This window comes from Pseudopodoces humilis, chromosome 6 (assembly GCF_049639895.1).
Source record: "Pseudopodoces humilis isolate 2021_Gansu_Grassland_sample_001 chromosome 6, ASM4963989v1, whole genome shotgun sequence".
NCBI lineage: Eukaryota > Metazoa > Chordata > Aves > Passeriformes > Paridae > Pseudopodoces > Pseudopodoces humilis.
The window spans coordinates 42096744-42122832 of NC_142205.1; the positions used below are offsets into that span (position 1 = coordinate 42096744).

At 38.1% G+C, this 26089-nt stretch overlaps 1 protein-coding gene across 1 annotated transcript in view; it reads right to left on the reverse strand.

The window, feature by feature from the left end:
* The window catches only part of LOC102100225 (uncharacterized), a 55556-nt gene extending 37684 nt beyond the window's left edge, over positions 1-17872 (reverse strand). Inside the window, exons 1-9 of the mRNA XM_088056937.1 lie at positions 17707-17872; positions 17354-17454; positions 16941-17010; positions 15794-15924; positions 14053-14141; positions 12817-12916; positions 11421-11464; positions 10205-10282; positions 1312-1508 (exon numbers count right to left, since the gene is read on the reverse strand). Coding sequence (XP_087913063.1) covers positions 1312-1508; positions 10205-10282; positions 11421-11464; positions 12817-12916; positions 14053-14141; positions 15794-15924; positions 16941-17010; positions 17354-17454; positions 17707-17872 — 976 coding nt within the window. The remainder of the gene's footprint in view (positions 1-1311; positions 1509-10204; positions 10283-11420; positions 11465-12816; positions 12917-14052; positions 14142-15793; positions 15925-16940; positions 17011-17353; positions 17455-17706) is intronic.
* Positions 17873-26089: the final 8217 nt, after the last annotated feature.

A 26089-nucleotide genomic window follows, 5' to 3' on the forward strand; every position in this document is an offset into this window, starting at 1 on the left:
ATACCACAAAACCAAATACATAGCATCCATTGACAAAAAGAAAACAAGCACCTCTCTGCTCAAACACTGCAAGTAATCCAGCAGGACAATAAAACTGGCAACATAAACAGCAAAATTAGATAGCTTGCCTTTTTTTACTGGTGTACGTGTCAAGGCACTTCAAACTAAAATATTTAAGCAATCTGCCCATTTTCCATCTGTTATATTTCTAAGAGGACTAACTGAAAGTTCATGTGAAAGTTCATTTTAAGTTCAAACATGTCATATCAGGTCATTTGCAAGCTAAAAGTTCATAGGAAGGTTAGGGTTTCTTTTTTTAAAAAGAAAAAGACTAGGGGCTAAGAGCAGCAAGCTGGCCTTATCAGACTGCCATTTGGTTATGTTGAATGAGCAGAAGATTCACCATACCATGTTATGGTACTTTATTACTCAAGTAAAACATTTTTTATGTTACCACATTTTCAGTTCTATCCCATTAAGTTCTGAATTTGAAATTTTGACTGTTCTAAGCTTTAGAAAGACACTTGGCATTCTGTCACAAGTAAGTTCAATTAGAAGGAAAAAAATATAATCTAATTGCAGTAAAAAGCAAACTTCAGATGATTGTAGGTAATTTTTTTTTCATGCTGTCTTACTCAAATTACAGCACTTTGAATCTGTTAAGCCTGGTTTTTTTTTATTTTCCTTTTGAAGCTAAATCCTGAACATATATTATATCCATCTTTAGTCTACTGGCTGTTAAGTGTTTTGAGGACTGCAAATGGACTTTTTAAAAAAAGATTCTCTGGTGGAAATCCTGCACCTAATCATGCTTCTTCCACTTACTATGATGCACCTAAATGTCTGAGAAAAACACCATTATCAAGTAGTGCTTTGAAAGACACAGCCTTTCATTGCTACCAGTCCTTCAAATGCCCTAAACAAACACATGTACAAAACATTTTTTTGAGAAAATAAATTTAGCTGTAGTTTAAAAACATAATGAAATCATAGTGAAGCTGTCTTGATGTTGTTCACACTGAACACATAGTTTAAGGACTTGAGACGTGCAAGGCATGCATTAAAAAGTAAAGGAAAAGGAATAGTGATCAAAAATACAAATTAGCCAGCCAGCAAAGTAAGTAAGACTATGTTTAACATTTCTAAAGGAATTTCTAGCAGAAGTCCTTGAAAGTATCAGTTTACTACAGCATGACTCTAGGGAACTGATTTAATAAAAATATGCAGAGACTACATGGAAATTAAAGTAACTTCTTTTGTTTGATAACACATTTCATTGACAGAGATATCTTTACATGAAAGAGGACTAACCTGGAACTTCAGTGATGGAAACCTGGGAAAAGTCACATGTAACATCTGGTAAAAGATAGCGCTGAGGATTGCCCAATTCATACACCAACTGTTCAGCTACAGTGCCAAAAGAGATTAGTCCCCCTGTGTCTGGTGGTTTGGAAAGAATAAAGTCTCCTTCAGAGGAACATTCTACAATGGGAAAGCCTATGTTGTGCCTAGAATGTGAAAAACATTAAGAAAAAAACCCTATAAATACAAAGGAAAAGTGAAAAGAAATATTAACAACACAGCAGAATTTTATAATGATGACCAATTAAGAAAAAAACTGTCAAGAGTTATGATTTATCTGGTTGTTTCTACAGAAACATACACTAAAAAAAAAGCCCTGAACAAACTGCTCAATTGAAATAATACGATGTAATCTATTGTCTGGTGAAGAAACAGAAATAACAAGAGATACCACCTGCAAACATGGATGTAGGGAAGGAAGTGGAGAAGGACACTAACAGGAACAGTTCAAGTAAAAAGAAATTAAAGAATTAGAAGACTATGGTTAAAGATGAGTAAAATATGAGTTTAGAGTAAAATAAACAATAGTTAATTCTAGCCCCATTTGGCTATAGCAGCACACACAGCATGACACTGAAGACATCTAAATACATCTTGCACTCTGGATTTGTAAAAAGGCAGTCAAAGCAGGAAGAACAAACTGCTGGGAACCTCCGAGATGAAGGGAAGTAGGAAACAGGAATAATCACACCTACGAAGGATAATTTCACATGTTAATAATAAATTATACACAGGGAAGTCATAATCTGACAACAAAGACATATGAAAGGTAATATCTTCAGCACACAAGAAAGAACTAATAGAAAATTATGAGGCACAGCAAAAAGAAAAGAAGTGAAATTATGGATGTACATAAATTGAAATATTATTCTTCTTCCTCACATTCTTACATGCAAAATATACAAAAAGTGATCAAATAACTCATAATAGGAAGTACATACTGGTCATTACAGTAGGAGGGCAAAATTTTCAGGATTATGTGGACAAGATCCAGATATCTGCTTTTCTAGCTTTCATTTATTTACAGAGAATTTGAGCAAAATTAAGAACTTAAAACTTTTTGGAAGTACCTAAGAATTAAAATAAGAGTGCAAAAGTTCTAAAAAGGCTACCTGGCTCCCCTCCCTCTCACAGGAAGTCTGAAATTTGTACAAGTGTCCCACAGGCATGAAATGAACACAAAAAGAGGAGTTAAGGAGATACAGTCCCTTGCAAAAGCTAAACTGTTTGAAAAAGATCCCAATAATGAAAGGTGGTGAACTTTACCACACTCATTAAAGCCAATGACCTTCAGGTCTTTCATACAAACTTAAAACCAGTCTATCCCTCAATTTAATTATTTTTGGGTGGTAGTGGTAACAATGTGCTGAACATACAACTGAATTGGTTATCAGCAAAGGTTACTATCATGGTTACTATCACTATACAAGCTAAAGTTTGTATAACATAAATCCACAAAGTCTGGAAGAAAGTAAGCAAAAATACCAGTGAACTCTTAGGGGACATTTGTAAAAGTTCATGGGAGTTTGAGCAAATTCCTTATCATCAAGAATATTCAAACATAACTCCATTATTTTAAAAAAGGATTAAGACACAAGATCTGTTACCAGAGATCAGCAACTTTTAACACTTATAGCAGACAAACATGGAAAGTATGGTAACTGATGGACACCTAGAAAAACCCACATCAAATCAGTAAAGATAATACTTCATTTGACTGGTCTCTGAAACTATTTAAACCACTAAGATCTCGGAAACAAAAAAAGCCCACCTTAGTGAATGCAAAGAATTTAACAGAATCAACAATGTTATATACATGCTATTCTAGTTCGGGGGCTGAGGGGAAGAGGAGAGCGAAAAGATGGTAGGAGAAAGTATGCAATATCCAAAATTTTAAAGTGTGACTTAGTAAAAAACAACACCTAAAAACCCCCTCAATTTTTGGTCTTGAACATTAATGTATGATAACAGTCTGACACGTAATTATCCAAATTTCAGATGCAAGGAGACACACAGAGGAAGCACCATGATTTGGCCAGTGTAACAAAGCAGGATCAGTGACAAACAAGGCTAGAATTAAGAAGTTTTTGCCATCTCAGTGCCATGTTTGTGTGCTTGACCCTACCACCTACCTGTCCTGTCTTAAGGCAACAGCAGCAAGTGCCCTGCCAGCAGGCTCAAGGCAGCTTTTCAGATCACATACCCTGAAGAGGTATCACTCCCATGAAGACAGATCACCTTGAGCAGCCCATCTCCTTGCGCTGACAGCCAGTGTCCCTGCTGCAGGCCACTCTGATCTCAGTCATCAGCACATGCAACTCTTAAGAGTACTCCCCAGCCATCTTTGATTTGAAAGAAGTAAACTGTAGACACTCAACTTCCTGCTCTGAACCACTGAGTCTACTAACATTGATTCAAGTTCATTTTGCCCAACTTCCACTCCCAAAACCCCCAAACCATTAAAAAAAAAATCCAAATACAACAGTGAGACAAAGTGAGAAATTTCACCCCTCGATATGGTGAAAATACAGCAAATATTGTTCCCCCTGCAGAGCACACCACCACCCAACCAACTTTTCTGTATGGCCAGTTAGCTGCAGAAGATGTGTGTTCCCCCAGGTTATGCCAGCCCTGAAAGCTTCCCTCATTTTAACAATTCACAACATAGAGATGCAATGATCTGGGTAAGAAGCCCCTAGATTCTACCTGCATTTTAACTGGATGACTGGGAAAATACAAATACTAGTACTAGTACCAGTACTACCTTGTAGCAAAAGGCAGTAACAACCCACACTAATGCACACACACTTAAGACAAAAATATATTTTGTCAATTGCTAGAAGACATTACTTAAAATTAGTTTTCACCTTGGAAATAAACTGGTCTGCCACTCTTATGGTACAGTCAAATGACAGCTACTTAAACCTTGCATAAAAAGCTCTCTAGCAGCAGTAGCTGCCTGGCTCAGGTGTACCACAGGTAGTATAGTCACACCATCACCTTGACCAGTACTTCCACTTTTAAATTAGTGACTCTTCACCTGACTCATTTGTAGGTTTTGCTGAGTGACTACACACCATATGACATCTGCTCAGTGGGGAACAAGCCCACTTTAGGCTGACAAGAACCCATAGCCAAAGTGTACTTTTGTATAGTGTAGCAGGGGAGTAACCACAGACCTATAAAATTTAGCAGCAACCACGGTCACAGCATCCAAAGGTACCTTGGTTAAGCATCCTTCGATAATAAAATAATTGCATCAGTTTAGTGACAAAACCCCTATGCAGGATAAGGCAGTAGCAAGCAATGGAAACAATTCCAAAAGGGAACTAATATAATTAATACTAATTAAATTATATAAATTAATGAAATACAGTACTAGAGATAAATAGCAAGTACTATTTTTTTAAATATTTAAGCAGCTCTTCTAGCACAGGGTCATTATACTCAAGTAATACACATCAGTTTGTGAGGAGAGATGACAATTACCATTCTTTAAAACAGAAGGTCCATTTCAGGTTGCACTTTTGCTACTTAGCAAGAAAATATATTACATTATATATAACTGTGTATATAATACATACATTAATAAACCAGAGCACTGAATGGGACCAAGCTAAGATTACACCTCAGAAAACCTCTCCAACTGAGCCTAGACAAGAATTAACAGTTAAAGCAGTCTTAGTGAAGACTTACAGCACAGGAATAAACAAGTTAGAAAACTGGTTTTGCTACTGAAGCCACCATCTCATCAACCTACTCTTACAGCAATCAAGAATCTAAGCCTCCTGTCAAGTTCTCTACCTGCCAACAACTTACTCTCGGATTAATTTTTTCCATGTAAAATGTTGTTTTTTCTTCAGCTTTGGCTCTCAGAAATGTTACAGTTTATGGGTATGTCACAGGTGATAAATAGAGCTGTCTAAGCAGGGATCTCCTCCCTGTCTACTCTGGGACACTATTCAGAAGCCTCTGAGGAGCCATCAAGATAAACTTCCTTCTTGTTTTGCCATACTTCTTACATTATTTCCATTACAAGAAAAGTAAAATCCATGACCAGTACTTTGGCTCAGGGAGAAAGGCATTACTTGAGACAGAACACGTATTTCTCACCTCAAAAGGAGAAAGTCTCTCTCAAGGACTTCGTTCTAGCCACTACTGCTTGATTAAGATTACTGGCAACAGAAGATGGGACAGTGAGTGTAATACATTTACTCACAGGGCAGTTGCTGCAAGAATGAAAATAAAACCCCACAGCAATGCATGTGACATGGAAGTGAACCAGGATCCAAGTAAGCTGTGGTATGAACTTTTAGCTTTACAGCTAATGCACTTTCCTGGGACGTGACTCCATGAATGTCACACAAGGAAAGCTCTAAGCCAAGCTTCTCAATTCCTTAGACATGTATTTTAACCAGAATGCTATTAAACAAAAAGCAGAAGCTCCTACCACTTCTAGCAGTGTTCTGACAACAGGTTCAAAACTGGTAATATATCAGGCAAGATCAGCACAAACTCAAAGTAAAGGTATAAGCATCTCTTTTTACATGTAGATACCAAAATTTTTCCTAACATGCAATTCTGCCTTAGGCAAGACTTACTGACTGAATCACTTATCCCCTCTGACTAGGGCATTTCAGACTTGTACATCAACTTTTAATGGTCAGACAATTTTCAGGCTAAACAGACCAGCTGCCTGGAATAGCTGGTGCTACAGAGAAAAAAACATTCCACACTGCTGAATGGGACTTGCATGCTGGATTTTGTTCTAGTCCCAAATTAAGAAATCTGGATCCAGCCCTTAAGAGACTACAGCTATTGACTTACCCTTTTGGTCATCCCAGGCCAGAGGATTATGCAGTCTCAACCATTGTACACTCTTGGCTTAGGGCAAAATGTCAGTGTTTATCATCTCCTCAAAATGATTACTCTACTGATCAGCCTTAGTTTATTCTCTCCTGCATTTCAAAACAAAACAAAACAATGTACTAATCACCCACTGGCACTAAGTAATAGCATGAGAGAGCAATGTCTGGGGACAAATGAAATTAGACAAAGAGCTGTGAATTATCAATGTAGTTCTTGTGATACAGTTCACTTTCACACATGACATGAATTCCCCATCGGAAACTGTGCAATAGACATTAAATAGGGTGCAGTGATGTATTATCACTTCTGCTGACCATCTGCTGATGTGTATTACTATCCAAATAACAGAATAGGCATAAGTGCCTTTTTTGGTAACACTACCATAAAATCAGAATTTAAGAATGCACATTACTCTTCTATAGACCATGAACTAATGGTTTCTTGCACTTTCTCTGCTAAACATGAGAGAATCCACACAAGAGAAGAGTCAAGCAGCCACCTTCTCACTGGAAACAGCAAATAAATAGCACCTATCCCCCCTACCCAGCTGCCTGTCTTCATGAAAACTGGACAAAACTTTACAGCTTCAAGATTCCCACCTTTAAGACATTAAGGAGATACACACAGCACAAATCCCAGTGTCTTAGGTCAATACACAGAAAGCAGGTTGAGTTTGGCCTCTAGCAGCTAAAGTAACTTGGAGAGTCACAAGCTGGAACATGCACTTCACTAGTTTTACATTAAAAACTTGCTTTAAGGAGACAACAAAGAAAATTAAAAAATAGCTTAGGTTTTAATAACTAACCATTAAATGGCCACAATATACCCACACAAATATTCCTGAGATTTAAAGCACTCTTTTGCAGTGGACTTGAGTTCTCAGAAGTATCTGCATCAAACGTTTCAAGAAAATTAAAAACAAACAAACCTTCCCCCCACAAAGAAATAAAAACACCAAAACCCCACCAACTAAACTATGCTGGATGAATTAAGTGTATTCAACTGAGTGCCTCAATACTCACTGAGACATGATAGTATATGCCCAGAATGTAAGCTCTAACTTGTCTGGCTTAATTTGATTTATTAAAGTACTCTTGTTTACAGAGTTAATTAATTTTGCTCATGAATAAACAATAGACAGGTAAGATTTATAAACCTGAAATGTAACAAATTCTTTGGGTTTTGTTTACAACTTAGAAAAAATAATACCCATCAGACCTTCTAAGACAGAAGGGCCACGTGGTTTACTGTTCTTGTGGAGAAAAAAAACCCAAAGACAGCCAAAAAAACGACCCTAGTGCAGAGCTAACCAAGCTCACCCTCTGCAATAAGGTGTGAGGAGGAGAGAGGCTGCCCTCCAGTGTTCAGTTACCAGACATCAGTAAGTGCAAGGGATAGGTTTTCTGCACTTGGCTGCACAAATGCAGTCGTGGAGTAGGAAACTCGCATGTGAAAGGCACATTAATGATAAACTCAGATTTGACTTAGCTTCTTCCCCCTCCTATTTACTGATTTAGTTGAGCTGGTTTGGATTTAACATTAGGTACCACAGACACAATGATTTATGATTTATGAATATGTGATCTAAATTATGCACTTATTTTCAGAAGGCTACTAAAATGTAGCTTTCCTAAAAGAGGGAAAAATCATTAATAGACACAGTCAAGTAACTTCTGCAAACACTGTCAGAGTTATGTTGACCTATTTGCAATATAGTAGTGTTAGTGGCTGCATGTTTGGCAAGTTTTGGTCACTACTGAGACTGAGATACTATGTTACACATTATTATAAAAGCATGCACTGAAAAGATATATTCAGAATGTCTAAACAAAACCCCCATGCCACCAAGTTTCTTCAAACTAAGGAGAGAACAGATTACTACTAAACTATTAAATGGAAAACACATTTTTCTGCATCCCAAGACCTTCCATAATATTTGGCCTTGATGCTTTGGGGCCTAAATATAGCAAGCTACTATTTATCAGGAAATCAAAATTCATCCAATTAATCTTCTCCCTGACTTCCTTCTCCCCATATCCTAAATCAATGTGCTGGATCACAATTCCACTTCAGTTAGTGAAGTGGATCTTCACTCTACATCTCAAAACTTAAAATAAAAGCTCACCCATTATTCTAGTTTTGACTGGTTTTAGCAGCTTACCACAGCCTGATATATCACATAATTTTATTTCAAGAACTCCTTCAATTACATGCCTAAGACTCAAAATTTGAAAACAAACTGATTAGTTTTAAGGCACCATGATCACTTCTTTAGCAGATTTAAGCAGAAGGTAAATAAGTAACTTATATTAACACAAATAGTCAGGTATGGTTTCAGGGTATGTACATATATCGATGGGGAAAAGGTAATGGAGCAATATCAGGTGTTAAACTTCTATGTTCTTTAACACAAATTCAATTCATCACCAGTCAGCTGTAAGCCACAAGTCTACTATGATTTTAGACAGAGTTCTGTGATTTTACAGACACAAAACTATTAGGTATGCATATTCATGTACATAAACTCACCTGTAAAATGAACTATTCCCCCTCCAATAGCTTACAACTTAATATATTCAAGATTCCTTTCTTTTTTAAAGCCAGATTGACTCTCCTCACAGAAAAATCTTTAAAAATAAAGGCCTATCAAACATTTTAATAAGAAAATTAGTATTCTATTTTTTCATTTTAATTCTTTTATAGAGCAAAGTCTTCTGGAGTCACAGTTATAGAAGAGTTTAAAAAGTTTCATGATACAGCAAATTAAATTATGGGGAGAGACATCAGAACAGGAATTACAAATTTTATAGTTTATACAAACCAGATAGAGTGACTTGTTACTATAAACTCTCTCCTTTGACTTCTCATAGAATACAACAGTGAAGAATGAGTGCAGTTTGTTCAGTAGCCTTCCATTAGATGAGAAGTGTCTAATCCCGCTTGTTTCAATGCCATACATGCATTCACCTTCAATCAGTGCTCAGGAGCTCAGAAAAGCAGCACACATCTTTTAGGATCACACTCTGAATCAGAAGCAGTCCCCACAAGAAGAAAAATTCCAGGCAGCCCTATGGCTCTTCTGACAGCAGGGCACAGTCCTGCTGGTTCATCCACCTGGACCAAAGTCAGCTTGGGAGTAGGAACATGCTGTATTAAAGCACTTTTCTCTCCTGCACCCCCCTGCTGCTCCTCAGCCCTTTCCTCCACCACATAAAAGAAGAGCTGCCTTTCTCATGATACAGCATAGGACAAGATTCTTCCTTTTCATCCCAAGAAATACAGAAGTAACTGCCACCAGAACTACACAAAAAATGTGTTCCCCAACTACTTTTAAACTGCTCTTAAAAACAGGTTGGTAAAAAGCCAGCTCCCTCAGCAGGCAGAACGACACACCTACATGTAACTAATTCAATAGTTCTGAACACAAGATACACACAACTTTTTGGAAGGACTGACCATCCAACACATTTGTGTTCATCAGGTTATTCAGCAGGACAGAATTATGGCATATATTCATCCCTACCAAAGCAAATTATGTAAATATTTTTGACTGACCAGCAAGCATCTCTGATCTAACTGAAGACTATTTTAATAGCATCCGAACTATCAGTATTGTCTTTTCCAATATAATCATACATGAAAATGAATAATAAATCTTTTCAAGAAGCACAGGATACTGAAGGAAACAGGAAAAGATTAGTTTAAAAGGGGAAAAAAAATATCAAAGGGCTAATTTGTTTTTCAGAATCTATGAAGTTAACAAAACAAAGACCCTGTCTCATGAAAAAGGAAACCTTCAAAACAGAAAACAGAACTGGTGGAAAAGTAATGTTGAGGTGGCAAAATAGCAAGAGACACATTTTGCTTCTACCTTTCTCTTTTTGGGGAGACAGTTTTCACAACACAGATACAAGCAGAAATCCTCATCTTTAGGTCTGCTACAAACATGCATGCTGGTATCAAATTTACCTACCAGTCTGGTACTGTGTGCCAATCAGTGAATATTCCACCTGTACACTGAGCACCACATTCAATGAGATGACCTGCAAGACTGGGAAAATGGCATTAAAGTAACTAAGGATAATGCAAAATCATTTTTCACAAATCCAGTGTTAAAATACAATGGAAATAGAGCTAAATAACAAAACATGCTATTTTCCTCCACAATTATCTAACACAATTATGAATTATACATTAAGCATAACTTGGGATCCTGAAAGATTAATGGAGTGTTTAAAGGACATTAACAAGAAGAATTTTTCTACAGAAAATGAATATCTAGATTATTGTCTCACTCCTAAAACAATGTTTCCTTAGTAATTTCAAAACTTGATCTAAATTCAGTATCTTTGTAGTCTGTGCTGTGTGGAACTAAATAGATAAAGACCATTTTAAAATGAAGAGTGAAAATCTCACCTCCAATGTGAAGGACACGATGTATTATGATTATGTATTACTATTTTCAAATTTTGATTGTGATAGTCCATAAATATTCAACAGAATTATGTGGAAAATTTCACCTCTATCATCTCCAATTCAGTGGAGCCTGAATTAACTTCTCTCCACATTTTTTCTCAAGCAAAGGTTCAAGAAAACTAGAGTGTTCTCAGGCTAAGTAATCACTCTTTTATGAGGACTTCAATTGAGATACATGATGTACAATGTTAAATTAGGTGGCATAATTCTACCCCTTTCTGAATCAGATTCCTAACCTTAGGACTACAACAAGGATTTGTAAATGGGAGCACTGACACTGAGCTTCAACAAAACCATACCAGGATGGTGCCTTCTGACTGAACCTGCTTTTGTGTGTCTTTCAGAGTAATGCCTGCAACCACCCCAACTATCAACAGTGGCAGCCAAACAGAAAAACCTGGCAATCAGTGGCCTCTACTGTAAGATTTAATCTCTTGACACAAAATGAACAGCAAGAGAAAGTCAAGCAGTTAAATAAAATCTTTCAACCCCTTCTTCCTTTTCTTAAGCTGGTTCCAGAATGAAGTTTCTATAATTTCAATTCCATGTGAGAGTAGTAAGTGAGCCTTGAAAAAGAACTCAAAACCTAACAAGAACATATAAATAAATGAATGCAATGATAATAAGAAAAATTAGTACATGCTGAAAAAGTTGGTATCTTGACATTATGATAAGAAATATAGATTTACCCCATTTCTTCTTATATCATTTACCTTCCTGCAGCTAGCAAGTCATAGTCATCCCTATTCCAGCCAAACTAGAAGAAAAACACAAATATTTTAAATACACAGAAGTTTCATACAGTACAAAAACTGCATACAGTATGTTCTTTGCTTTGAATAGTAATGCATTGGATATATTTTAAATCTAAAGAATTGACAGGCACTGTACATGGATTTGAGTTCCTATACAGCAAATTAGCAAAGAAACATCTAACACATTTCAGTTTTCCTCCTACTGATACACCCCAAAAAATTTTAACTGTGAAAGTCATACCTTCCTCAAAAAACCTGTAAGTGCAACATCCCTTTTACTCAAAACCTGCACAACCTACAGGTTTAAAAGTATAGTACCTATTTTGTGTAACCTGGACAAACAAACCACTATGCGCCTTCAACGTTTGAAAATTATCAGTTCCTGGAGTACTACCAGTCACCCTCAAAAATTCTAAGTATGCTTTCTGTTTAACTGGGAATTTTAACTAGAATCTTTTTCCTGAGTTCAACCTGCAAGCAATCCAGTAATTGTTTCTTATTTAGCACTTTGCAGAAATCTTCCTAAAACCTTTCCTAAATGAATTAGTTAAGGTCTCTCTGGAGTAGATAATACACACTGATAGTTGTTATTTTGAGAAAGTAAACAACCAGGAATAAAATAAGAAGTCATAATGGAAATTATAAATGGAAAATTGACTAGGCAGTGTTTGACCTGCATGAAGTAAAAAGAATATGATGTCTTAGAAAGCATGTTTTTAACTAGTCACATACTCTCCTATTTTTTTTAAATATGCACCATAAGAATGCTTCTATATTTCACTATGTGATCCTTCACAAAAATAAAAATTAATGAAAACCTATTAAAAATACTTCAGAAAACGACAATACCATGCTTGTTGGATTTTTTGAATTCCAAGGAATTTCAGAAATGCTGCATTGAAACTTGACTACTTTAAACAAAACTGCTTGCCTACTGAACAACAAAACCCAGTGTTTTAAACCACCTCATATGCTACCTCCCAACCAGAGTCAGCTCTACTATCAGCACCTTGTGGTAAAGAAAAATATACTTGCACATTAAATTTTGAAGAAAGGCAACGGGAAAAAACCCAAAACAAATGGTAAGAGTGAAATACTGGTGAAAGAGGCTAAGACTTCCTAAACTACACTTGTGCTTTCCAGCTTAATGGTATACAAGTTAACAAATATCCCTGCTGCCAGTTTAGGGGAAGTGGAAGCTGACAACATTTCATGCATGTAAGAAAAAAATACAATGTTCATTATTTTTAATTTAGTATCTACATTTTTATAAGGAACAAAAGCTGCCTGACAGTGACTGCTGAATATTCACTCACATATATTCATTATCATTCAGAAATTAACTTGTACTTACAGAATGAATGAGTGGTCCCAATACAATCCCGCTGTCAACACATCTGCCCGTCACAACAATATCAGCTCCAAGGTCTAGAGCTCTGCTTATCGGTCTTGCACTAAAAATGACAAAACACAGTAGTACAGTTCCCTGACACATACAGGTTAAAAATCACTTAAAAATTGCCTAGGAAACCAATAAAATCTACTTCAACAACCAACTTGTGAGGTATGTACATCAAGAGTATTTTAAAGAGCAGTCATGAGGGCACTATCAAATTCAGATACCTAAATAACATAACTGAAACACTTCTCTTAATGTCCATAGAAACTTTACTGAGCAAAGTGCAGAGACTGACACTTCTATCATCAATTACAGATAAGAGTGTTTTTCAGAGATTCATTAACCATTTAACTTGTAGATGAGCATATAAAGATGAACATTCTTCATGGATAAAGCCTGGTGACTTAGTCCTCCAATTTTAAACCTTTCAGGTCAATTACCCAAGTGATTTAAGAACTCACAATATTATCCAAATTCAAGAGCACTGTTCAAGAACAGGATCACCAGGATCAGCAACTGGAAGAGATGCATGTGACCACTGTCTAATTTCTCAGTCCTTCTCCTTTACTAGACCAGATTAACATTCATTCATCTGAAGTGGATGGTGACAATGAAAACATGCCTTCACAAAGAGGTAGCTAGAACTCCTGAATTCAGAGATTTATGGAAATCCTAAGTATAATAAGTATCATAAAGGAGGGAAGCGAGATCTTTCAAAACAGGTGACCATCCTGAAAAACCAGTTTCCAAAATTTCAAGAGTACAAAGCCTGACACTGAGTTCAGCACAACATAACAGAACCTCCTGCGGCACTCAGACTACATCCCAGTACTTGAATTCCTTGCTGGCACTTCTCTAGTGACAACATAGTAAACTACTCCATTCTGCAACAGAATACTCAGCATATGAAAAAGCATTTTTGCAATTGCTGTAATTTAACTAACACTGTTTTGGCTTGAACTAAAACCTGATGATTCACAGATGGTATATTGCTAAGGAGTCATAACTTGCAAGGTTATAACTAAAGCTTATTTACAAGTTACAAACAAATTTTTTTTTCTGGTTGCCTGAATAATTTAAAGGTGAACCTCAAATACTAAGTGGTTCTAACTGCAAAGCAAAACAAATTCCTGTATTCAATGTGTTAAATTTAGTTGTTCATAATAAATACAACTTGCTAAAATAACTCACCCAAGATACACATTCATGCTGTGAATATTCTCTGGAAATTGTTTGCCACTCTCTAAATCGGTGATACCAGCTCCTTTTAATTTCTCTTTCTGTTAGAAAACAAGAAAAACATCCAAGCTATGAATATTTTAAATTTTCTACTGCAAGCTTCTCATTAGTATCAAACAATAAATCCACTTCATAGCAACTCTCAGCCAAGTATAATTATTAACAGTATTAACAATACCAATCAGTGGAATGGCTAAAAGCCTTAGATACACTTTTAACCACAACTTTTCCAGCATGCAGAAAATTAAGTCAGTCTTCAAAGAATGTTCATTTATATATAACCAACAACAACAATCTGGTGTATTTCCTAAGCTTTAAACTGCATTTAATTGCTGTACAAATAAATAAATCAAGCCCTGCAAACAGAAATGTATCTGCCACATCTGCAACAGTGTCATGGCCAGAGAACAAGGCTAATCCTGTAGCTTCATATGGTACTTAGAATAAATTCTGTTTCCAGAAAAGTGGTTGGGGGGAGCGTGTGTTTTTGACCATGAATTAGGCAGTTTGGCAATCCAGTGGATTGAGGGGACTGTGACTGCATAGACACAATGTCCATGTAAACACTAATTTACAAATGGGATCTGTAGTGTGGGAAAAAAACCCAAAACTTCCACTCTGAAGTAATTTGGTATTCTATGTTAATGATTGAAATCCTCCAAACCACAAGTAACGTTTACCATGTTTCATGTATCAACAGTATAAATGTCTGTAGGCCATAAAAGCTGTGTCTTTTTGCTCCTGTAAGTTATGTACTGACAACAGCACAGAAAAACAATGCATTTCAGATCAGACATGTCCATAACAAGCTCAAATTTGTACCAGTAATGAAATTCTGGCCCACAGACAGTAATTTCAGTAGGGCAGAAGTTTCTTAAAAGGAAGTCCAAGCATCACACATAATTTGCAAATAAAGAATCTTACTTGATGATCTTCCACATTCAAGAGCATGCAAGGAGTAACTGATCCTATGCAGATAAATAATTTTCCAAGTTACAGACAGAGATTTAACCACAGTGCAAACCTCTCCTCTCTTAACTACTATTATGTATAAATTCTTTTCCCAGTAGCTTTCAAGGTATGGCCAACTTTTTTTTTTTTTTTTTTTTTCAGATTTCATAGATAAAGTGTAATTCTTTAAGTTAAAAAAAAATCCCATGCATTTAATCTTTCAATTTTTATTTTTTTTTTTTATATTTAAACATCAATCTTCTCACATAACATTACCTTCCTGTTATAAACTAATTACTTCAAACCAGAAAACTAGCTGTCTATAAACAAAATAACATCAGGGAATGCCTGTAAACCACTAAAAAAGCTAGAAGGGATAAACATTTGAATGTGTGGTAGCTACACCATATTCAGAAGAACTAGCATGCGTGATTATCTAGTTTAGACAGAAGCCTGTAATAGCTTCCCCTAAAGAGTGGGCAGACATTACAGAAAATTCACATTTTGCTTTAAAAAGCAAAACAGAAGACCCACAAGCTTATAAAATTCACCGGCACTAGATACCAAAAAACAGATGTGCCAAGAATTGTATTTATGCATTAAGAAGACCTGAAAGATAATGAAGAACAATGCTTCTGATAGAAGAAGACTACTGCATAAAGACACAGAAAATTCTTATGGAACAGTAAATGCCACCTTCATGCTATACAGACTCATGCTACTAGTGCTTAAAGTGAAATACCTCACTCATCAGATCATCTCCAGCAACAACAGCTATTTTCAAATCAACATCTGCTTTCTTTGCCACCTCCTGAAGGGCAGCTGCACAAGCAAGTGGATTAATTCCACCCGCATTACTGATGACACGAACACCTAATAGAAAAAAAAAAGGCAAATAAAGCTCAGTAGCATCAATAATCAATCACCTGTACTTTTCAAAGTCAGCCGAAACCCAAGTAAGGTACCACCTTCACAAGGTAACAGACATTCAATCAAACAAAATATGAAAACCACATTAAAATATAAACCACATTTAACATGTGAACATGTGAAAGGATCAGAATAAACCAGTAGAAAATTGTTTAGAGAAAAATAACTGCTATAGCTACTTCTCATCTCTCCTTTATGAATGGAAGGAGAAAGTGACCAGAAAGACACATGTAATGAGGCAGACAGACAGCATCAAACATCTCTGACAGCAACAGGAGTAGACGCTGTGAAACTTTACTTGTGTAAACAAAAAAAGAATGAGTGCAAAGTCATATTGTAGAACTATGTGGGAATTTTGAAAAACTTAAATTACCTTGAAAATATCTAGATCACATATTTTAAAAAACATCTGTAAAGCAATCTGCCATTCACAAATTAAAGCTACATTAAGATATTCATGGAAATATAGGTATATATTTACAACTAGATCAAATATCTTCAATCAACCCAATTTCACCATCAGACCTGTACCCCACATCAATTACAATGGGATTTTTCCTAGAACGGTTTGGGTTAAAAAGATCTTAGAGATCACCTAGTTCCAAGTCTCCTGCTATGGGCAAGGCTACTCAGGGCTCCATCCATCCTGGCCTTGACCACTTCCAGGGATGAGGCATCCACAACTTCTCTCAACAACCTGTCCAGTGCCTCACCACCCTTACAGTAAAGAATGTTCTCCTAGTCTCCAATCTAAATCTTCCTTCAGCTTATGGCCATTCCCCCTTCTTCTTTCACTACACATCCATGTAAAAAGTCAACCTCTCTTGCAAGCCCCTTTTAGGTACTGGAAGTGCTGTAAGGTCTTCCCAGAGCCTTCTCTTCCTCTGAGTGAACAGCCCCAACTCTCCATAAGCAAGTGTACTGAATTAACATACAAACTCATGCAAGGAGTAGCATACCTTTCCTGTGAATATCTTTTATATAGGGACCCATGGCAGTGGAGACAAAATCCGGAGCGTAACCTAAAACCTGAAATAATTAAGAGCTGTAACCATTTTTTAAAGAATGTCAACCAAATCCACCTCCTCGGTTAATACAGAAAACAGGGAAGAAAAACTACCTCTCAAAACGGTTGAGGAATACGATGGGAAACGACATGAACACTTTCACTAGATGAAACTGTAGAGATGCAAATAAATACATGCGAATAAAAAAGTTTACTTAAGAAACCGTGTCCCCGTAAGCAGGTATGCCTTGAACAGCTTTCGGGCACGATCTGGGCTGAAGGAGAGTTTGGCAGGTCGCGAAGCACCGGAGCGCACCCTCCCCGGCCAAGCCCGACACGCCGGGGCCGGACATCGGCTTTACTTACGGGAGTCCGGGCCTTGGCGGCCGTCAGCAGCGACATGGTGATTTCGGACAGGTAATCGAAGACGAGGAAATCCAGCTTCCCTCCGTACAGCAGCTGCGGCACTGGCGGGGCAGGCAAGAAGGCACCATCAGCACGGGGCACCCGGGGTGCCGGCCCTACCCCCGGTGCCGGCCCGCCCCGCCCCGCCGTGCGGCGGCAGCCCCGGCCCGGCCGCTTGCGCAACGGGGCTGCCTGTGGCGCTGGGGCCGCCGCCCGCCGGGTTCGCCCGGCCCCCGTGCCCGTGCCCCGACCCCCGCCGCCCAGCCGGCTCTCCCCGCCGCCCCCCGGGCAGCCGCTGCCGCCCCACCGCCCACCTGCGGCAGCCGTGTCCCCCCAGAAGCCCGAGGCGCAGCCGATGCGCACCGCGGCGCCCGCCGGGGGCTCGCAGGCCGCGCTGCGCCGGCGGCTCCAGCGGGGAGGGCGGGCGGCGGGCCCCAGGAGCCGCGGCCCCCGGGCAGCCAGCAGCGCGGCGCAGCTCATGGCGGAGCGCGGGCACCGCCTCGGCCGCGGCGGCCAAACACAGGGCTGGGGAGGAGCTGGGGCCTGCGGAGGCGATCGGGAAAAGGGGCGGGAGAAGTTTATAAAGCCGGAGTGCGCGGGGGAGAGCGCCGGGGAGCTGTAGGGCGGTGATGGTCCGTGTGCTCGGACGCGCTGGACACGGCTCGGTGGCAGGCTGCGAGCTGCCGCATCCCCGAGGAGCTGCGGCCTTGGCGGGCGCGGCCGTGTCACCACCGGAGCGAGCGGCGGTGTGTAGGGGCAAAACCTCGGCTGGGGAAACCCCGGCACAAGGCTCGGAATAACTTCAGAAGCGTGTCAGTCCGATTATGGAATCCTCACGAAACCTTGTCCTCCTCTCCTAAGTACAAAACGTGTTTATTAAAAACATTATTATGTTTATTAAAGACTGTGTGTGTGGGAGTGCACGTCTGTGTTCTGAGAGAAAGTATTTCTCAGGTCCCGGACTGAATTTGTCGTCTGTGGACGTGAGGAAGATGTCAGCAAGCCGGGAAATTCCCTCCTATATAAGGAGGAACGATTTCCTAGTCCTGATGTCTGAGCTGGAGGGCTGTCTCCGGACACCTGCACAGAGAGCTAATCGGGTACAGGCACTCCAGAGCCAATCCTCCGTGTCTGACATGAGCCAGGACCCTGCCTGAGCCAGACTCTTACGTTCTACTCTTGACACAACAGCTTGGCCATCCTTAACAAGGACACTGCTATTCCAAGTGGGTTTGGATTACATCTTGTACATGATATCATAATAAAATTAGGATTTGCTTAATAAAATTGGGATCTCTGCAGGAAGGATGAAAAGTAAAACGTTTGGTGTAACACTGACAATGCTAAGTATGTGGTGATGATGAGAGGGGGTTTTATTGTTTTATTGATGTAAAAAGTAGCCATGTTGAAAAAAAGTACTTCTGGAAATTGTTGATAAGGCTTCCAGTTAGACTATGTTCAAATTGTGTTTAGAAATAATGCAGTTGAGAGAAGATAGGAATAGTCAACTCAGAATTTGGTTCTTTATTTAGCGAGGTACAATGTTTTCCTATTGCAGAGAAGGGCTGTAAAGCACCATTTTAAGTTCTAAGTGCCTGAGTGATGAATGATTCCTGTCCTAATCTATTAAACTGACAGAACCAAGGGGTCATAAAGAAAGAAAATTTGGTTCCCTATGCAGATTTTTATTACTACACTATGAAAGTATGTCATTATTATGTTGAAAATTTGTTTTGAGTCCCTATAAACTAGTAAACATCCAAATAATCACAGTAGGGAAGAAAAACCACCAGGTAATGTATGCATAGTTGACTCCAGAGAATTTTGTCCTAAATATATATTTATTGTAGCTCCTTAAAGTCAACTTTGAAACAAGAATCAGAAAGAGTACTGTCTGGTATATGTGGCTATCTGTATAGACATACAGACAGATGCTCTCTATGAATGTATTTTAAAGTGTCTTTCACGTGTGTTTTGATACGGACTACATTACCAGTCAGATGCCAACATATTGCAGCATGGCAGGAAACACGGCTAATCCTCTGCAAGTCATGCAATCCTCTCAAATCCTGGGGTGAAATTCAGGCGTAGCTCGCCTTGGCTGGGACACTGTTACCAGCGTGCCGCAGTCCTCCCTTCTGTGCTTGAACACATCCAAAATAAATGCCAATCACTGACAATTGTTAACCCAGGGACGTAATTAAAACTTTCACTGGATTGGGGCACGTTTTCATGCTGCAAAGCTGAACTGTGCGAGGGAAGAGCTGGCTGCTGAGGCCAAGGGACCCAAAGGCCGGTAGGTGGCTGTATTTCACCGCTGTCCGCACCCTCATCGCCTGCAAAACAATCCCTGGCCCCAAAAACAGCCGCCTGCTCCTACCATTCCTGCATTTCTTTCTCTCCGGATGAACCGGGCATTTTACCTGTATCAAGAGATAAATATTCACATGCACATGTTTACGTTGATGAAGCAGTCTTGGAATCTAGAAGGTGCTTTATTCTTTTAATTTCTCTCAAGTATTTTCATAGCATGGATTTTGACAGCCACTGCTCATGGTTCAGGGGAAGGACTGGCTCTTGCTTTGTCAGAAAGCATTTCAAGGTCCTTATGGAACCTTAAATACAATTTTAGCAAATTTGCATATGGATGTTGATAGCTATGTGAGACAATTAATATCCAACATAATGCTAAGACACACCCATGTGTTGATCTCCCAAAAACACAAGGAAAGGATTTAGGATTGATTCCATTAATTGCAATGGTGCAGTGAAGTGATAAAGGGATCAAAGCCTGTATTCGGTTGGTTCCCACAGCGAATTTGTTTCTTACTCAATTTATACTTGTCCAAAAATAAGACTATTTAATAAGCTTATTGAGATTCCAGCAAAATTATCCACTTTTCTGAGAGCGTAATTTATTCACTACCTCTATCCCCTCCATTTCACAAATTATTTTCTTACAACAGACTGAATTTTCATTTCCATCATCATTCCATCCTGAGCAGTAATGATTAGCTCAGAGCCCATTATTTCATACAGAGTTTAGGATTGTTTTAACGAAAACACAGGCAAATGATACAGTGGTTCTTTTCCAGATAGGCTTGGGAAGCAATGCTCTGCAATGGTCAAGTCTTAATTTTGAGATTTTTTTAAATGATTTAAGAGATTTTAGGAACAGTTTATTGCTCTTTGAGGACATCAGATGGCACTGTGTGGTTGTGAAGCTCAGAAGAAGCTACAATCAGTACCAAACCTGTGTGGAATTCACAGACAGGAGGTGCTAGTAAAGACTTGACTGTATTTGTGACCTGTGTAGGGGATATGGGTCAACAATAAAAGCTGTCACAACTCACTCACGTGATAGGAACCCATTGCTTAATGTAAAATTTTTAAGAATGAGCCAGAGTTGGTGTCATATATTGTGAGAAGAAAGAGGGGGGTATAAAAATCTTCTGGCTTTATTTTTTATGCCAGAGAAAGAAAAAGATTACAGATTAAAAAAAGAAAAAAAAAAAAAAAGACAAAAAAAAAGACTTGTTTTTTTCTGCTCATGGTTTACATGCAGATAAATCTGAGCTTTGCTTTCCTTCGGTGACCCTAAACACTTATATTTTCATTTAATTGGCTAGTACTATTAATATTTCAAACTTAAGCCTGTGATTCTATTCCTTTAAACAGATTCATGCACCAGCATGGAGCACAGATAGTGTCTAAAAGAACTGTGGAATTCATTCTTCTACTTCAATTGTCCTGAATTAATAGCATTCAGGCCTAATCCCGGAAGTCAGGGAGGACAACACAGAGTACAGTTTTCCAAAACAAATACACTTTACATTATATTTCTCGGATTTTTCTGACAGTCAGGCTTCCTCTGATTTCTTAAAAAAGTGCAAGCAAAGTATTTCACACGTCAGGTGTTTATTGAGAAATACATTACATTTTTTGCTGCATTTCCTTTAATGTTATTGTCAGTAAGTTCCTGGCCAAACCAATAATATCAGACTAAATATTCAATTGTTGAAGTAGGCTCTGTTTAGTTTATTGAGGCTCTGTCCTCTCAACTAATTACAAAATACTCAGCAAATATTTGAATTCACTACTTATCTCGTTCCCACAAATTAGTGCATCTCCTTGTTTAACAAATAAGTTCACTGTTCTTGCCCTCAAGGTAAAGTATACACTGCAATCTCTCTTCTGCAGACAGTCTGACAACCTTTTCCAAGCTAATCAACAGTTGAAAATGGTTTCTGTAGATCAGTAAAGGCAGAGAATTTACTGTGTTGCATCAAATACCCTTAAATAAGGCACAAACAACTCAAAGCTCAATAATGATGTTTCACTGCAATATTTTAGTAGATTTTTAGAATTTTGAAGTATAACATCCTATGCTCCAGGACTCAGAAAAACCTCAGCTATGACAAAACTACAAAATCTTCTGAATCATCTTGACTTCATTCCTTTATATCACATTCAGGTTTTTTCAGATATATGTTCACTCTTAATACCTTAAGACTTGAAAGAAGTTTAAATAAAATCTTTAATGCATGAAATTAAGAAGAACTAACTAAACACACACACAATGAGATTTTAAAAAATAAGATAATAGCTCATTCAATCCATGAAATATCTGGCTTATGGATATGAGGTGTCTTGAGAAGTATTATGATGATGAAGTGCCTTGATTTTTGGCAATTTAATTTAATTTAATATTATTTAAATTAATTAATTTTTTTAATTTTAAAAATTATTTTAAATTTAATTTAATATTTACTTAAATTTGTTTGTAGTAATAGTTTACATCAAAATAAGAACTATGTATTAAAGCAATAACCCTTGGTTATTCTTTGCAGAAAACAAAGGGTCTTTTATGTTATTAAAAGTGCTGACATGGAAAGTCACGAATCAATGTAACTTCCATGTTTTGATTTAAGAAAATACATTAGCTTGTAAGTGTTAAAGAATACACTCTAAAAGTATGTATTCACGGTATGGAGGCAGCAAAATATCCCATAATTTCTTGTCAAAATGAAAGGTTCTAGCTGGCATGAAGTACATACATTTCTTACACTCAGTTTTCAAAGAAACCACTATTTCCAGCCAGTATTTCAACTGAAACACAAGTACCTCTACTGGTGTCACAAGTGTATAGAAATTAATGGCTCTCCCTTGCACAGAAACTGATTTTTGTTGACTCATTTAACTTCAGGAATGGTGAGGAGGAAATGTGCTGCACAGAGTAGACTATTCAACTGGGAAAAAAAAAAAGCTGTGATTTACCTTTTGCCCCATTTTTAAAATTGAAAGAGAAAGATGAGTTACAAAACCTTTCTTTTCTTCCGTTTTCACTTTAGTGCACTTGGCTTTCTCGCCCACCATCAGCATAACTTCACTACTGGACAAGCTTTTTAGTTGTCTCTGTTTCTCATGCTAATTATCACTCACTCATTGATTGACCTAGCAAAAGGGATTTTTCCCACTAATCTGTTTAGTAATGCAAGCATGGTGATACATATTGGTGATGGATAGCACAGCAGAGTATGGATTTTTTTTCAGCATTTACCATTTGGTATTTTTCAATATTTATTTTTAAATAGGAAAATTATCTTCTGGAGCATCTAAAAAAATGCAAGTTCATGTCAAGTCCACTGAACACTTTCAATTAAACAGTAATACAAGACCACTGGAAATCTTAAAACACATCACTAAAGCATTTCTAAAATATTGTAGACTGATTTTTCAAGTTAGATTCCTAAGGCAAGTACATATAAGCTTTAAAAACAGATCCTCTTCCATAGCAGCCATAAGGATATTCTGATATTCAGAAACTAATTAACAGACACAAATATATTTCTTCTGCTTTGATTTTCTGAGGAAAAGTTTTCTATGAATGATGGGAACATGTTGGATAGTGTCCCAGTGGCTGACAAAAAATCAATATTGAGTTGAAAAAAGCTCTTTCAAACACATAATGATTTACTTTTACCTTTACTCTTTCCTCAAAAATAAATTGCAGGGAAAGAGTACACTGAGTTTGAGAACTCTTCCTTCCACCTGTGCTACACGAATTGTCCCTCATCTGTTACCAAACCAGCAAATAGACTTACTGGAAAGAAAACACTGGCCAGAAAATCACACAGCTAAATTAAGCTGGACATGTCTGAGGGTACAATTAGGTCTCTAGCACACTTGTTCGGTAATTGGGTCAGCTGTTTTGCAATCAGGACCCACCAAGACAAAGTGATATGTAAGGGAGGAAAAATACCATGTAGTCATTCCACTAAGAATACATACTGCTTTCAACTAAATTAAAAGTAGGGATAGATCTTTCTAAGTACAGAAAGGTGAAATAACATAAGGAAAGAAAACAGAAGCAAATATATGAAATGATTCATGACCATGTAATCAGTAAAGCAAACAAAAATTTCCTGAGGTTTAAATATTTACATCTTCTGCTAAGAAGTACCACAGTTGTAACCACAAATACAGCTAAGCAACACTTATAATTGCAGTGTGCAAATATTTGGTAATCATTGAGGCAATGCTGAAAATTGACTCCTTCATGAATGTAAATATATACAGTGATAATTTTGTGTAACATAAGCATCTGACTGAAAATTCAGGTTTCCTATTCCTAACCCATTTGTAGGGATAATGATTTTTGTTTTTCCCGCCAATGAGACATTTAGCTTGAACATTGAAACTCTATTTATACATTGTTATTATGTTATTATAGTCATTCTCATGCTTTAATTAAAAAGTCTTAGAGCTTCTAACTCAAGATTAACTAGGCTTTTACTGCCAGAATTCACTGTTGTCATCTTCTCTGACTCCTGAAATTCTTGCCCAGGAACACAAGACAATTTTTTTTCATTTTCTGCTACCAAATAGTCTTCTGACAGAGTTTCAAGCCTATATGTACTAGTTCTAGTGGCAAAAGGAAAAGATGTATTCTTTACTCTGACAGAGGATGAGGGATACTTGAATTGTGCTACATGGTTCACTATTGCATCATGAACAGTACGTGCCCATCTGTACTGTGCAGTATACACCTGTGTTAATGCTGGTACTTCGTAAAGTTCATACCAGCAACCTGCTCATGATATCTTGTCACACCTAAGGGACTCCTGCTGGTGCACAGCCTCTGGAATGGTATCTCTAGGACCCTGTAGACCCTTGTGTCATGAACTGCAAAGAAGAAGCAAAGCAAGTTCAGTGTATGAGCAGCAGTGACAAGGAGGGTCAGCGGTAGTTTCCTCAGTCCATGTTAACAGCACCAGTGAAGCAACAGTAAAAAAACCACAACAGCAGATGGACTTCTACCCAGTTCTATTTCCTTTATTTTCACACTTTATGAAACAGAAGTAACTCTGTAAAAAGTGGAACCATGTCCTATTTGTATCAGTAGGGTCAACAAGAGCACATTCTGCACGTGGCTCTTGAAGTTAACTAATACCAGCTTTGGAAAGACAAACCTTTTGCATCAGTCATCCTTTGGAAAAGAGTTTTGGCAGCCTGGCAGCTAACTCACTGCTCCTCAGTACAGTTACTGGAAAGCAGACTCTGCCAGAAGCAATGCTTCAGCCTCACATAAGTGTCCTATCAGTTTTATTTTCGGCATCTTAAGCACTCACATTTCCTTCTGGCAATATGTGGGTGTATCTCTGAATATGACGGGAGTCTTCTGTTTGACCTGATTTGACTAGATAAAAAGAGGATATACAAGTCAGGAGCTCTCCATATTTCAGGGCATAATTATATATAATTTTCTAATAATCAGGTTCCTATAGAATGCTTTTTTCTCATGTTTTAAGTACCTATTAAGCCAAGTTGAAACATCGATCCTGCTGTACAGAGATGAAGTCATTTGCCTGAAATCACAAAGCTGACTTCAGTTAACAAGAGATCTATCTGTGAACCCCATTCTCACCATTCTTCTCATCATTTGGTCAACAGTTGTTGACCAACATTTGGTTCTAACAGAGTGAAAAGCCACCTCATCACACATCGTGCTGTACAGGCACAAAATCAGGCTTTCTCTGCAGACTCCATAGTTCAGAGACCAGGTCTAGGTCATGGGTCGAAAGGTGTTAATGCTGCCAATACAAGATAGCATGCAAAAGGACATACTGCAGTAATTTGTTGGAGCAAAGCCCATAGTGAACACAGGGCTTGTCAGCGCTCTTGTAGCATTATTGAATAAGGCAGATACCAACAACAGTATTTCCCCAGCAAGGAAGCATTGACCAAAGCCATTGGAATTGACTCACTGTGTTGAAGGATAGGGAACATTCGTACTTTCATTGTCTGTGAGAAATACCACAGACTTCTTTTCCAGATATGCCACTGCCCAATGACTTCATACCTTTCTCTGCCTCAGTTTTGTCATCCAAAGAATAGGGAAAATAATGTTGAGTCTCTTTGCAAAACATGTAGAGATCTGTGGTGGGAGAGGCCTACATAATCCCAAAATATCATTTATTGTTAAGACATTGTTAGCTGGTACAGATAATTCAAATTGCTACTGTGGCTCTTCCCTGTACTACTAGAGTGAAACTTCTGCCAGCCCCATTATGAAGCGCTGTGCGAGTTTGATTACGCTTGTGACTAGGTGTAGCATCTCCATGCCTTGTCTCACCTTCCTGCCTCCCCTGAAACCTGCCTGGAGCACAGTTCAAGCGACTAAAGCACAAAGCGGCT